Source organism: Raphanus sativus, chromosome 4, assembly GCF_000801105.2.
Source record: "Raphanus sativus cultivar WK10039 chromosome 4, ASM80110v3, whole genome shotgun sequence".
NCBI classification, from domain to species: domain Eukaryota; kingdom Viridiplantae; phylum Streptophyta; class Magnoliopsida; order Brassicales; family Brassicaceae; genus Raphanus; species Raphanus sativus.
This window is the reverse complement of record NC_079514.1, coordinates 51,673,770-51,684,409: the sequence shown is the minus strand read 5'-3', so window position 1 is coordinate 51,684,409 and position 10,640 is coordinate 51,673,770. Positions and strand designations below refer to the sequence as shown.

General features: G+C 41.0%; 2 protein-coding genes and 1 pseudogene across 3 annotated transcripts; 1 reads left to right on the top strand and 2 right to left on the bottom strand.

Moving 5' to 3' along the window:
* Window positions 1–1,227: 1,227 nt before the first annotated feature.
* LOC108853497 (60S ribosomal protein L37a-2) lies at window positions 1,228–2,177 on the bottom strand. The gene is made up of 4 exons (XM_018626913.2): window positions 2,062–2,177; window positions 1,840–1,879; window positions 1,583–1,671; window positions 1,228–1,501 (listed from the first exon to the last, which is right to left on the bottom strand). Exons 1-4 carry the CDS (start codon window positions 2,062–2,064, stop codon window positions 1,355–1,357), a joined length of 279 nt encoding a protein of 92 aa, XP_018482415.1. The 5' UTR covers window positions 2,065–2,177; the 3' UTR covers window positions 1,228–1,354.
* A 136-nt stretch (window positions 2,178–2,313) lies between these two features.
* On the top strand, window positions 2,314–3,988 carry LOC108853495 (protein BASIC PENTACYSTEINE6-like; annotated as a pseudogene).
* Window positions 3,989–4,066: 78 nt separating this feature from the next.
* On the bottom strand, window positions 4,067–10,235 carry LOC130494324 (eukaryotic translation initiation factor 4G-like). 2 transcript variants are annotated; one of them, XM_057009539.1, is made up of 9 exons: window positions 9,893–10,235; window positions 9,671–9,798; window positions 9,449–9,577; window positions 9,287–9,354; window positions 9,150–9,206; window positions 7,757–8,962; window positions 5,082–7,660; window positions 4,628–4,822; window positions 4,067–4,538 (listed from the first exon to the last, which is right to left on the bottom strand). In XM_057009539.1, exons 1-9 carry the CDS (start codon window positions 10,072–10,074, stop codon window positions 4,208–4,210), a joined length of 4,875 nt encoding a protein of 1,624 aa, XP_056865519.1. In that variant the 5' UTR covers window positions 10,075–10,235; the 3' UTR covers window positions 4,067–4,207. The 2 variants fall into 2 exon arrangements, with proteins under 2 accessions (XP_056865519.1, XP_056865520.1); XM_057009540.1 differs by having other exon boundaries at window positions 9,287–9,351.
* Between the last annotated feature and the right edge of the window lie 405 nt (window positions 10,236–10,640).

Sequence of the window (10,640 nt, the reverse complement as noted above, 5' to 3'; positions counted from 1 at the left end):
TTTAATTATTATAATATTACGATAAATATTTAATATAAAATTTTTGTTTCTCATATTGTACATTTATTTTAGGGCAATTGCATCGGATAACTATAAAAAAAAGTTATATTAGGTATATGGCTATCGTACTGTACATTTTTCATAAATACACCTTTACCCCTTTATACATTTATCCCATCTTTGTTCTATCACCTCGTACGAAAATCCTAACTAATAATCATGGCCATGAAGAAAGACAACCACCAACGTGATGTCACCTCCGACCAAGCGATTAAGATTAACGAAGCCGTTGCCGGAGGAATTGTCTCAGAAGCCGGAAGTGGAAGCGAGAAAAGAGAGGAGATTGCGGAGACGTCAGTGGCGGTGGCTGTGGATGATGAGAGCGGATCAAATTTGGTAAAAGAGCTTCTAAAAAATGGATCTGGAAGTGTGATCACTCATGTATTAAAGATTTAAGTTATTGGGATTTGTTTATAAACATGGGAAAAGATAACAAATCTGATTCTTCTAATCTTGATGATGTTCGTTGAACAGATTGTACTGATGTGTTTTTTCATGGCCTTGCTAACATCTTCGATTTTTCTAATTTGTTATTTATGCTTTTGTTTCTCTTATTTAATTTGTTTTGAGTTATGCGTTTACAATGATATTTGTTTTCTATGATGATGATGAGGATGGTGAACTGTTCTGTTTTCTGGGTTTTTCTGATGTTGAATATCTTTACACTACTCGGATATGGCAATGGGCCAAGTGCGTAATTTCGTTTATCCTCCTCTGTCCAACTAGCTAATTAACTTATCTTTTGCATTGTTTCCTAATTAATTTTTGTTTTATGGTTTTCCAACCAAATTGGCCTTTATTTTATCATCTATTTTACTATGTATTTTTCAAATAGATATTTAATTTAATTTTTTTCATTTTTATTTGTATATTTACTTTTTGACTTGAAAAAGAATTGTATATTTACTTCTTTTTAGTCATTCTTAATTGTATAGTTAATTATTCTAATTTTTCATGTCAAATAATAATATTATAGGTTTAATGTAATATTTTTGTTTTATATCGTAATATAAAATTGCTTTTTGGTTTTATATCATTTCAATTTTTTAATAATAATAATGTTGCTTAACTCGAGACTCGGAAGGCTTTTTTATCAGTAAAGATTGAATTTACTCACAATCCAATTTGATCTGATATGTAAACGATAACTCATTAAGGAACTCCAAAAACTCCAATAAAACATAGATTCATGGCTAAATGTAACAGCGTCTTGAATAAGAAAGATAAGCATAGCACGATTGTCAAAAAAAGCGAAGAAGCCAATTGAATGACGACAAATCATATGAAGATTTTTTTAACCCTCGATCTGCTCCCTCAACCTCCTGATGGTGCTTCTAACGGTGACGGCACTGGCGGTGTTCATGGTGTAGGCACCACCAGCTTTGACCTTGCCACAATCCTTGCATCCCCAGATACCAACAGCCTTTCGCTTCACTCCGTACTGCATCAAAGTCAATAAAATCTTAATTGAGATTAAGCAATAACCAAACAAAACCGGATAATGATTTTAATTATTATTTACCTTGCCGCAGAACTCACAGAAGTACTTGCTGTGCTGGCTCACCTCCATCTTCTTGATCTGCTTCCTGATACTCGCTCCATATCGAGTACCTGCGTCAGATCATTACTTCAATAAATCAATCAAAGGTACTATGATTCATTCATTTTGACTCTCAAATTCAAATTCAATAGCAGATGTTCTCTAGCTTATAATCATACTAAACAATACAAATGAGCGAACTCGTATAAGACGAAACTAAAAGGAGGAGAAGGCCTTACCGTACTTGCCGACGATTCCAACCTTCTTCGTTCTCTTCGCCTGTTTGAACAAAAGCAAGAGAGAAAAAAAAAGAGTAAGCGACTGAATAATCGGAAGAAACTAATCAGATCTCCCTATCAGAATACGAAAGCAATCAGTTTATAAAATGCATCTGGAAACACTCGAAGCATAGCTTTAACTAGACAGAAGAAGAACAACAATAAGAGGAGAGATGCAATCACCATTTCGAAACGAGCACAAACGCCGAATATGAAAAACCCTAGAGAGGAGAGAGGACGACTCGCAGCTACTCACAGCTAAAACCGTTGTTTTTATACCAAGAATATTAGGGCATTTTATTGTCTCATGGGCCTTATCTGGAAGATAAGCCCATTAAAAATGGGCTGTTTATATATTTTTAACATGTTTTATTATTACTGTCGTGTAAAAAAGTGAAAAAATAGTAAGAGAGGAAAGGGTAATGACGTGGAACAATGTCCCTGAGCGTGTGTATCTAACAACCATAGACCTAAACGCACCCAACTCTCTCTCTCTCTCTCTTTCTCCCAAAACCATCCGAATCTGTGTTCTTTCTTTCTTTCTTTCTTTCTTTCTTTCTTTCTGCTACTTTGTATCTTCTCACTTCACCACCTATGGTGAGTCTTTTCCTTACAATCATGATCTGTTTGATTCATTTATCGTATCATATTAGAGGTAATGTTATTGTGGGTAAATTTCAGAGCTTTACTGACTTCACACAAGTACACGAGAGAGCTACTTCTCTAGTCCACGCTTGTGTTTGTAGAGCCTTTTCGTTGCATTTTCTATATGAGTTTAGGGTTCAGTCTCTGTGTTTCAACTGCAATTTATTACATGTTTTGTTCTGTCAGGGGTTTGATTAGGAAGGTAATATGGTCGTGGAGACTGTATGAAGTCAGTTTTTTATTTACTGTGGTAGCTGAAGTAGACGAAAGACTCTTTCCTAGCTAGTAACTCTCAAATGGATGATGGTCGGCATAAAGCACCACATGGCCAGGTATCTTCACCAATGTGTTTAATCAAAGCTGCTTAAAACACCTCAGCTTTGAGTTTTGTTTCTTTAAATGGGAATGGTTCATTGAAACAGTGGATGATGCAGCAGCAGCATCAGCATCAGCCATCGATAAAACAAGTGATGTCGATAATAGCAGAGCGCGACGCAGCGATCCAGGAGAGGAACCTAGCTATATCAGAGAGAAAATCAGCTGTAGCTGAAAGAGACATGGCGTTTCTCCAGCGAGATACCGCCATCGCTGAGCGCAACAATGCGATCATGGAGAGAGACAGTGCTCTCTCAGCGTTACAGTTCCGTGACTTCCGCTTCTTCTGCTGCAAACCACATGCACCATCATCAGCAACAACATCACATGCTTACATCATATGAGACAAATGATGGTCTCCTTACATCACAATTAGCCTTGGAATCTGCAAAACCAAAACGTGGCAAACGAGTGAGAGACCCAAAGACCACTCCTGCTAGTAAGAGAGGGACAAAGAATCAAAGGAAGGTTAAGAAAGAGAAGGAAGACGACGACTTGAGCAAGATCATGTTTGTGAAGACAACAACCCTTGGCTACGTCGAAGAAGAAGAAGCAGCAGGATCTAAATCGGATTGGAGAAGTCAAGAAATGGCGGGGCTTAACCAGGTTGTGTATGACGAGACGACAATGCCACCACCTGTCTGTTCATGCACAGGAGTTTTCAGACAGTGCTACAAATGGGGAAACGGAGGTTGGCAGTCATCGTGTTGCACGACCACGCTTTCAATGCATCCTTTACCAGCACTGCCCAACAAAAAACATGCCAGAGTTGGTGGAAGGAAAATGAGTGGGAGCGCCTTCAACAAGCTACTAAGCAGGCTTGCTGCACAAGGGCATCCTGATCTCTCAGACCCTGTTGATCTCAAGGACCATTGGGCAAAGCACGGTACGAACCGTTATATTACGAGCAAATGATGTGTGTATTTTAGGTGTCAGTTGTTCTTTATGACACTACCTCTCATCTTAGATTATAATGTACTAAACTCAAAGAGGAAAAGAATTGTATGTGGAGTCATTGTTATGTTGTATTTATATATTAGGAAAAAGAAATAACCTTAGTAATGATGTTAAAATGCTCATCTCTCTACTATCTACTTAACTTTTAACCAAACAGCTTTGCTAGATTGATGATATTACATCACCTGAAGCTCAACAAACAAGCAGAACATTTTGGAAGGTTTTGATATTATAATAAATAAAATAGAGAATCTCCTTTTTTAACAGATTAGTTTGTTGAAGCACTTGAAAAAAAAAAAGAGAGACAGAGCAACAGAACGGTCAAAAGATGGCTCCGTACATTTTTGGATTCCTAAGTAAATTTATCTAATATCTTAGACCTGTTAGGTGCAGGAGGTTTGAAATCTTCAATCCTCAGACCTGAGCTCCTTTGAATCTCAACAAAAGCTTCTTCTCCTGCTTCTGACTTTATTGTCTCCAAAACACTCCCAAGAACATCACCTCCTAACCCAAACTCCATCAGACTTCCTGGTTCTTCTCCTCCTTCAAGTATTAACCGACCAATCTGTGCCAATGTCACTACATTCTCAGTCACACTTTTACCGAAGATTTTGCCTAGAAACTCTGCTGCTTTTGGAGCATCATTCACAGCATCCTCCAGTGTCGTCAAAACGGTTTCAAACCTGTCATCAAAAGAGCCAACAGATTTTTTGGAGGAAGGAAAAAGACATGTGATCATCAAAAGTGTGACTTGGAGATTTCTTTTACTTACCCTTTCACTAGTTCGGCTCCGGTTAAGTCGTTGTCAGCAGATTTCACAAGGTTAACAAGGAGCTTTGCTAAGAGATCTCTTTCTTTGTCTTTTCTCTCAAAAGAATCAGTAACCCACAGAGAAATCATTGTTGGGTGGAAAGCTGGTGAATTCATGTCTTTTATGCATAAACCAATCTCCTTCTCATCTCGGGCACTGCACAAGAACACACAGTAATTGAAACTCACCAAAGCACTTTTCTGAAAATAGGTGACTACAATAGAGGCATAAAGAACAGACGGAAACTAACAACAACACTATAAATCAGTAAAAAAGAGATACAATGAATAAACCTTAATTGATGCAATTGTCTCCCCGGAGGTATTGCACAAGAGTGATATGATCAATGTAGCAGTATGCAATGACTAACAAATGAACAAAACAAATGACCAGATAGGAAGGATAAATATAGTACCTGTAATATTCCTTAATGGCAGATAAGGACATATCTTGTAACCGTTCCTGAGGGATGTTCACTGCTGCCGATGGTCCTTGCGGTACTTGCCTAGCAGATGGCACTTCTGATGACGGTTCAGAAGCACGAGACAGACTTGCAAACTCCCTGTGAACATAAGCTGATCCCCGCTCTTGAGGACTTGACCGTCCGTGAGTAACAGGACTTGCAGGTCTTTGTGAGCCAACACCATTCAAACCTCCAGCTGGTCGCCTAGGATCAGAATTTGACCCTACTGCAGGCTTTCTAAACGACATTCCTTGACCAAGACCACCTTGAGGACCCAAGGTAATAGGCTCCTCACCTACTGACCTTTGAGACATTGGAACTATCCTAGGCTCATAGGCTGGCCTTTCATCAAATCTAATGTCCTGGTTATTATTATAACTACGACCTTGGGATGGTCCATGATAACCACCCATTTGGGCACTCGGAGGTGACAGCATTCCTCCTCCTCCTCCCCTAGGACTATACTCCATATGACTTCTTCTTCCTGACACATTCATTGAGGGTCCACGCGATAGCCTCTTAGCTTGAGTTTGGCGTTCTTGTGCAGCATCTCTGTGCACTTCCTCTATTTTCTTTGGCCCTTCAACCTTCATTCGCTCCTGCCATTTGTTCTTTCTCAGATCTATGGCATTAATCAACATGAACCTCACCCTAGAAGAATATTCTTCTTTGCCTGATAGCATCTTCATTCTATCAAAATATGTATCTATGTGAACCTTAGCTTTGCTATGATCGATCATAACTCCTATCGTACTCATCAGTTTACACAGAGCTTCAATGTTCTCTTCATGTGGATCCTGATCATACCCGACCAATTTTTGGATGCATGCGTGCATGATCTTCTCAGTCAACATCCTTTTTTTGTATAGCTCACCAATGAGTCTAATATTACCCAGCATTCTCCTACGAACTTTGAGTCTCTTCTCTTCTCTTTCCTCCTCAGTTTGTTCTGCTTGTTCTTCTTCAGCAACTCTACTTGCTTCTTCCTCCTCTTTCTCTCCTCTCTCAAATTCCTCCTGACACTTATTGAGTAGCAATCTTTTGAAGGTAACCTTCTCACCGTCCTCATTTAATTCAGGTAACGCCCCAGACAGATGTACACAGAAATCTGCATACATCTCACAGAAGGTAGGCTCCATCAAAGCTTTGTCAAATATCTGTGAGATGACACCCCTAAGCGTAACAACGTTGTCAATATTGACACCTTTAACTTGCTCAAACAGCTTCTCAAAGTTCTGTGGAGTCAGCTTGTTCAAGATACCCTTCAACTGCCTTTGCTTTGCCTGTTCTTCATCTGTAACAGTACCAACTTGGTATTTTCTCTCAGCTCTGTGCATCACCTGCATAGGAGTATGCGGAGAAGGAAAAAGTCCTTTCTGTTGGAAATTTGAACCTCGTTGCCACATGTCGTTTCTGCCCATTCCTACCATCGGACCCACAGGTTGCATTGGTCTAGACATAATCGGGCCCTGCTGCATACGAGGGTTTCTTAGAACTCCTGAGTTTCCTCCTTGACCACTTCGGAAACCAACGTTACCTCCATGTTGTCCTGAGGGAAGAGAACCCTGATTCTTTGCCCACCTATCATCAGGCATATTGCTGGGACGTCGACCACTACTACTACCTTGCCGATCCATAACCTTTCCGTGTTCATGATGAGGCGGACCGATTACGGAGCTAGCAACATCAGACGAAATGTCAAAGCCCTCAGGAAGAGCAGTAACCATGTCTGCAAACTTAAGGAGGAAATCCCGGGAGTATTTCTTTTCCATATTACTGCAGCTGTCTCTGACCTCATCTGCGGAACCTGGCTTTCCCTGCACACTTTCCAGCTTTGGTGTGGAAACATCAGCTGCATCTTCCCAGTTTTCCGGTTCATTTTTCACTGGTTCAGTATCCACAGTGGCTTCAACAACATCCTGCAGCTTCTGGTTTGAAACATCAGAGCTCTCCAAAGGCATTGCAATCTCTTTCTTCTCCTCAGGCCCTTTATAAGCATTATAGAGATCAGTTGTCCCTGCAGCATCTGCCTTCTGAAGAATTTCTTTTATTTTCTTCTTTCCTTTGGTAGAAGTAGGTCTTTTTGTGTTCGATTCAAAAGCAGTTCTATCCTTAGAAAGAGTAGCTGTGGTAGATGTCAAACTGTTACTAGAATGTTCAACAGGAACCGTAGATGACTGAGTATGAGTGGAATGTTGAAGCTCAGAGCTTGTATCATCTGCAACTTTAGATGATTTATCCGAGTCGGAACAAATGTCTGTGGCACCATCCACCTCATTCTGTGCCTTCTCAAGCACGCCTGATACTGTTTCGAGCTTCTCATCAGAATTTACAGACTCATCAACCTCCTTTCCTGAAATAGTTCCCTCATCACAGTTTAGGTCTTCAGCAGTTTTGTCAATTCTTGTATCTGGTGAGGCAGAAGCTAGAACGTTTTGCTTCTCAAACCCATTGGTAGCTGGAAGTGATGAATTTTCCTTAGCAACCGTGGCTTTTGTTTCGAGATCAGATACCGGAGTCTGTCCATGAACCTGGGTGAAGTAGCGCCAAAAAAGACAAAATAATGTTACCAGGTGACACAGAAAAAATTAATGAAGAATTCCTAAAACCAAATCACGGTACCATACCTCAGTTGCATTATGAGAGGGTTCCACCTTACACGTCCGTGTTTGATCTTCCACTGAACTCGACTCATTCACCTTTTTCACACTTCCAATCGTAGTTGTTGCAACTGTAACCGTCTCCACAGGTGCCTTTGCTGGCGGAGCAGTCGAATTTGATAACGCAGAGACAGAGCCAGGTTTCGGCTGCTGTAAAGAGTCCAATGAACCTGCCTCCACCTTCTTTTGTGACAGAGCAACGTTAGTTTCTTCATGTGGCCTGGCTTTAGGTAATTCAGCCTTTTCAGGAGTAGGAGCTTGCTTCACTGTTACCCTCCCAGGTGCAGGCAGAGCAGATGACGTCACATGTGCTTTCGCAGATGAAGAATCAGATGAAACATGTGCCTCAGATGCAGGTTTGAAAGGCTGTGGAGCAGTATGAGTAGAATGGTTGGTAAACTGTACCCTCTGAGACCCATCAATAACTGGACCGGAGTTAAAATCGGTTTGAACCACATGAAGTGGTCGTGGAGTATATGTTATTGGACTGGAGTTAAAAGAGGTTTGAACCACATGAAGTGGTCGTGAAGCAAATGTTGACACTGGATGTGATCTGGGAGGTGTGTTAGGATGCGATTTTGGACCTTGTGGTTGGCCGTCTTGATGCAGCTCACCCCGTCCACCAAGTCTCAGCTCTTCATGCGTGTCCGGATGTGTAATCTTGACGGGTGTTGTCTTACGCCCCCCACCATATTTGCCTCCTTGCTGCTGGGGATATTGAGGGGTCAAACCCACACCCACGTGGCCCATCTGAGGATGAATCTGAGCACCCATTGGAGTAGCAAAACCATGCCCTTGAGGCGCCTGATGCATCATACCCTGATGGTGCATGGGGTGTGAAGGGGGACCTTGAAAAAACACTTGCTGATGGATCTGAGGTGTATTTCCCATAGGTAATCCCATAGGCATTGGCATCTGAAAAGAGGTCGGAGCCACATTGGGAGGCTGCATGTGCATATTCGGTGGGGGACCAAAGTGCACAGGGTGAGGAACCTGCGGATGCTGATAAGGTGTCTGGACAGAAGGCATCCGGATATGCGTAATTGGAGACTTTTGCGTTTGGTTTAGAGGAGACATATGATGGACTTGCACATCTGCAGCCTTATTTGGTGAGTCTTTTTTAGGTACAGGAGCTGGAACGTTCGGTGCTGGTTTTAAAGACGCTTGCTGCAGCTGCAAACAAAGTGGAAAATTGTGTCAAAAAGGAAAAGAGACAAAAACTCAGACTAACTGGAATAAAAATCATCAAATTAATGTTCAGTCTCAAAATAAAAAAAAAATCATCATCTATAACCAACGAAAACATTCAATAGCAAATGCAAGACACTAAGGTGAGGACTGAGGACTGAGGACTGAGGACCTGCGCACGTTTCTGCTCATCCATGTTAGGAGGTGCTGAGCTAGTTCGAGCAGGAATCTAGAAAAAAACCAACGCGGCAGATGATTCAGGTATTGATAAAAACAAACGAAACAAAAAAGGAACCAACAGAAGCATACCTTCATCAAATCAGGACCAAGTGACCCGAACTGGAAAGCAAATGGTTTAGAAGGGTCTCCAGGGACTGCTGCCACAACAACAAAAAAAAAACATTATAAAAATCATACATTTATAAGATGTACAGGAGAATCTCTGCACCCAGAATAAAACAGTCATCCTACCTCCTTTAGCTGTGTTCTGAGACTCATTGCTCTTAGAATTCATAGCAGCAGGAGACTGCGAAGTTGGAGCCTTTGGAATAGCAGCTCCACTCGTTGAATTCGCGACCGGTCCACCACCAACCGGCTCTCCTGCAACTCACAATACAAAATAAAAAGGTGAAGCTAAACCAAAACAAGACCACCACACACAAACACACACACAGCGTTATAAAAAGATCATACCTTGAGAGCGAGATTGTACATTAGGACCATTGTGATTACTATTCACAGGAGGCAGATTCACCCTAGGCTGCTGCTGCTGCTGCTGCTGCTGATGCCCTCCTTGAGCATTATTGCCAGGCTTCTTAAAACTAATCATTAAAATTATTTAAAAATTAAAAAAAAAGGTTAAAACTTTTCAATCACTCTGAGAGAAATCGAAAATTTTTCACATCAAATAAATACCTGCGATTAGAGGGATCGACGGCGGCGGAAGAGGCGGGAGGAGGGCCACCGCCGGCTCCCCTGCCGTAACCGGCGGTGGAAGATCGGTGCGGTTGTTGCTGTTGTTGTTGTTGGTGATAGCCGGTGGATCGCCCGGTTCGCCGATACTGTTGAGTATCGGGCCGTGGTTGATTGTAGGACATCTCGATCTAACCCTAATCTCAGCAGTTTTTTGTTTGCAAGCTAATCCTAAAAGCTGTGTGTGTGTGTGTGATGATGGTAGTGAAACGATGGTGAGGGAGATAAAATTAGGGTTTTATCGAACGGACTTGATTTTAGGAGGAACAAGAAAAATAATAGAAAGAGAGAGAGAGAGCAAAAGGAATAAAAGAGAGAGAGAGGGGGGATTGTTTACTGAAAGAAAATAGGGTGCTAAATTGTAAATATTGTGAAATATTAGGGGTGTAACTGTTAATTTTTAAAGTTACTTGTTTGGTTCGGTCAATGCAAAGAACATATCAAACCAGAGGTTTCAGGAGATCGCGATAAAACTGTTCGTTACACATATATATATTTTTCGAGAGAGAAAGAAAACAAATTATAAAATCAAATATCTTTAGTAAAAAGATTAAAATTTATCATTACCTTCATTTATTTACAGAGAAAAAAATCATTAGAGATAAGTTGAGGTTTTGAATGAAAAATAAAGGATTGAGGTTTGGGATTGGAATATGAAGAGTAGAAGATAGGAAAGATGGTGTTTGTGGTT

Excerpts from the sequence above, each read along its gene's own strand:
- LOC108853497 (XM_018626913.2), bottom strand. Across the intron at positions 1,672-1,839 it reads TGGAATCGTCGGCAAGTACG|GTACTCGATATGGAGCGAGT; the intron begins GTAAGGCCTTCT and ends GATCTGACGCAG. Across the intron at positions 1,502-1,582 it reads TCTGTGAGTTCTGCGGCAAG|TACGGAGTGAAGCGAAAGGC; the intron begins GTAAATAATAAT and ends ACTTTGATGCAG.
- LOC130494324 (XM_057009539.1), bottom strand. The coding sequence starts at position 10,074 with ATGTCCTACAATCAACCACGGCCCGATACTCAACAGTATCGGCGAACC. Across the intron at positions 9,799-9,892 it reads GTCGATCCCTCTAATCGCAG|TTTTAAGAAGCCTGGCAATA; the intron begins GTATTTATTTGA and ends TTTAATGATTAG. Across the intron at positions 7,661-7,756 it reads CCTCTCATAATGCAACTGAG|GTTCATGGACAGACTCCGGT; the intron begins GTATGGTACCGT and ends TACTTCACCCAG.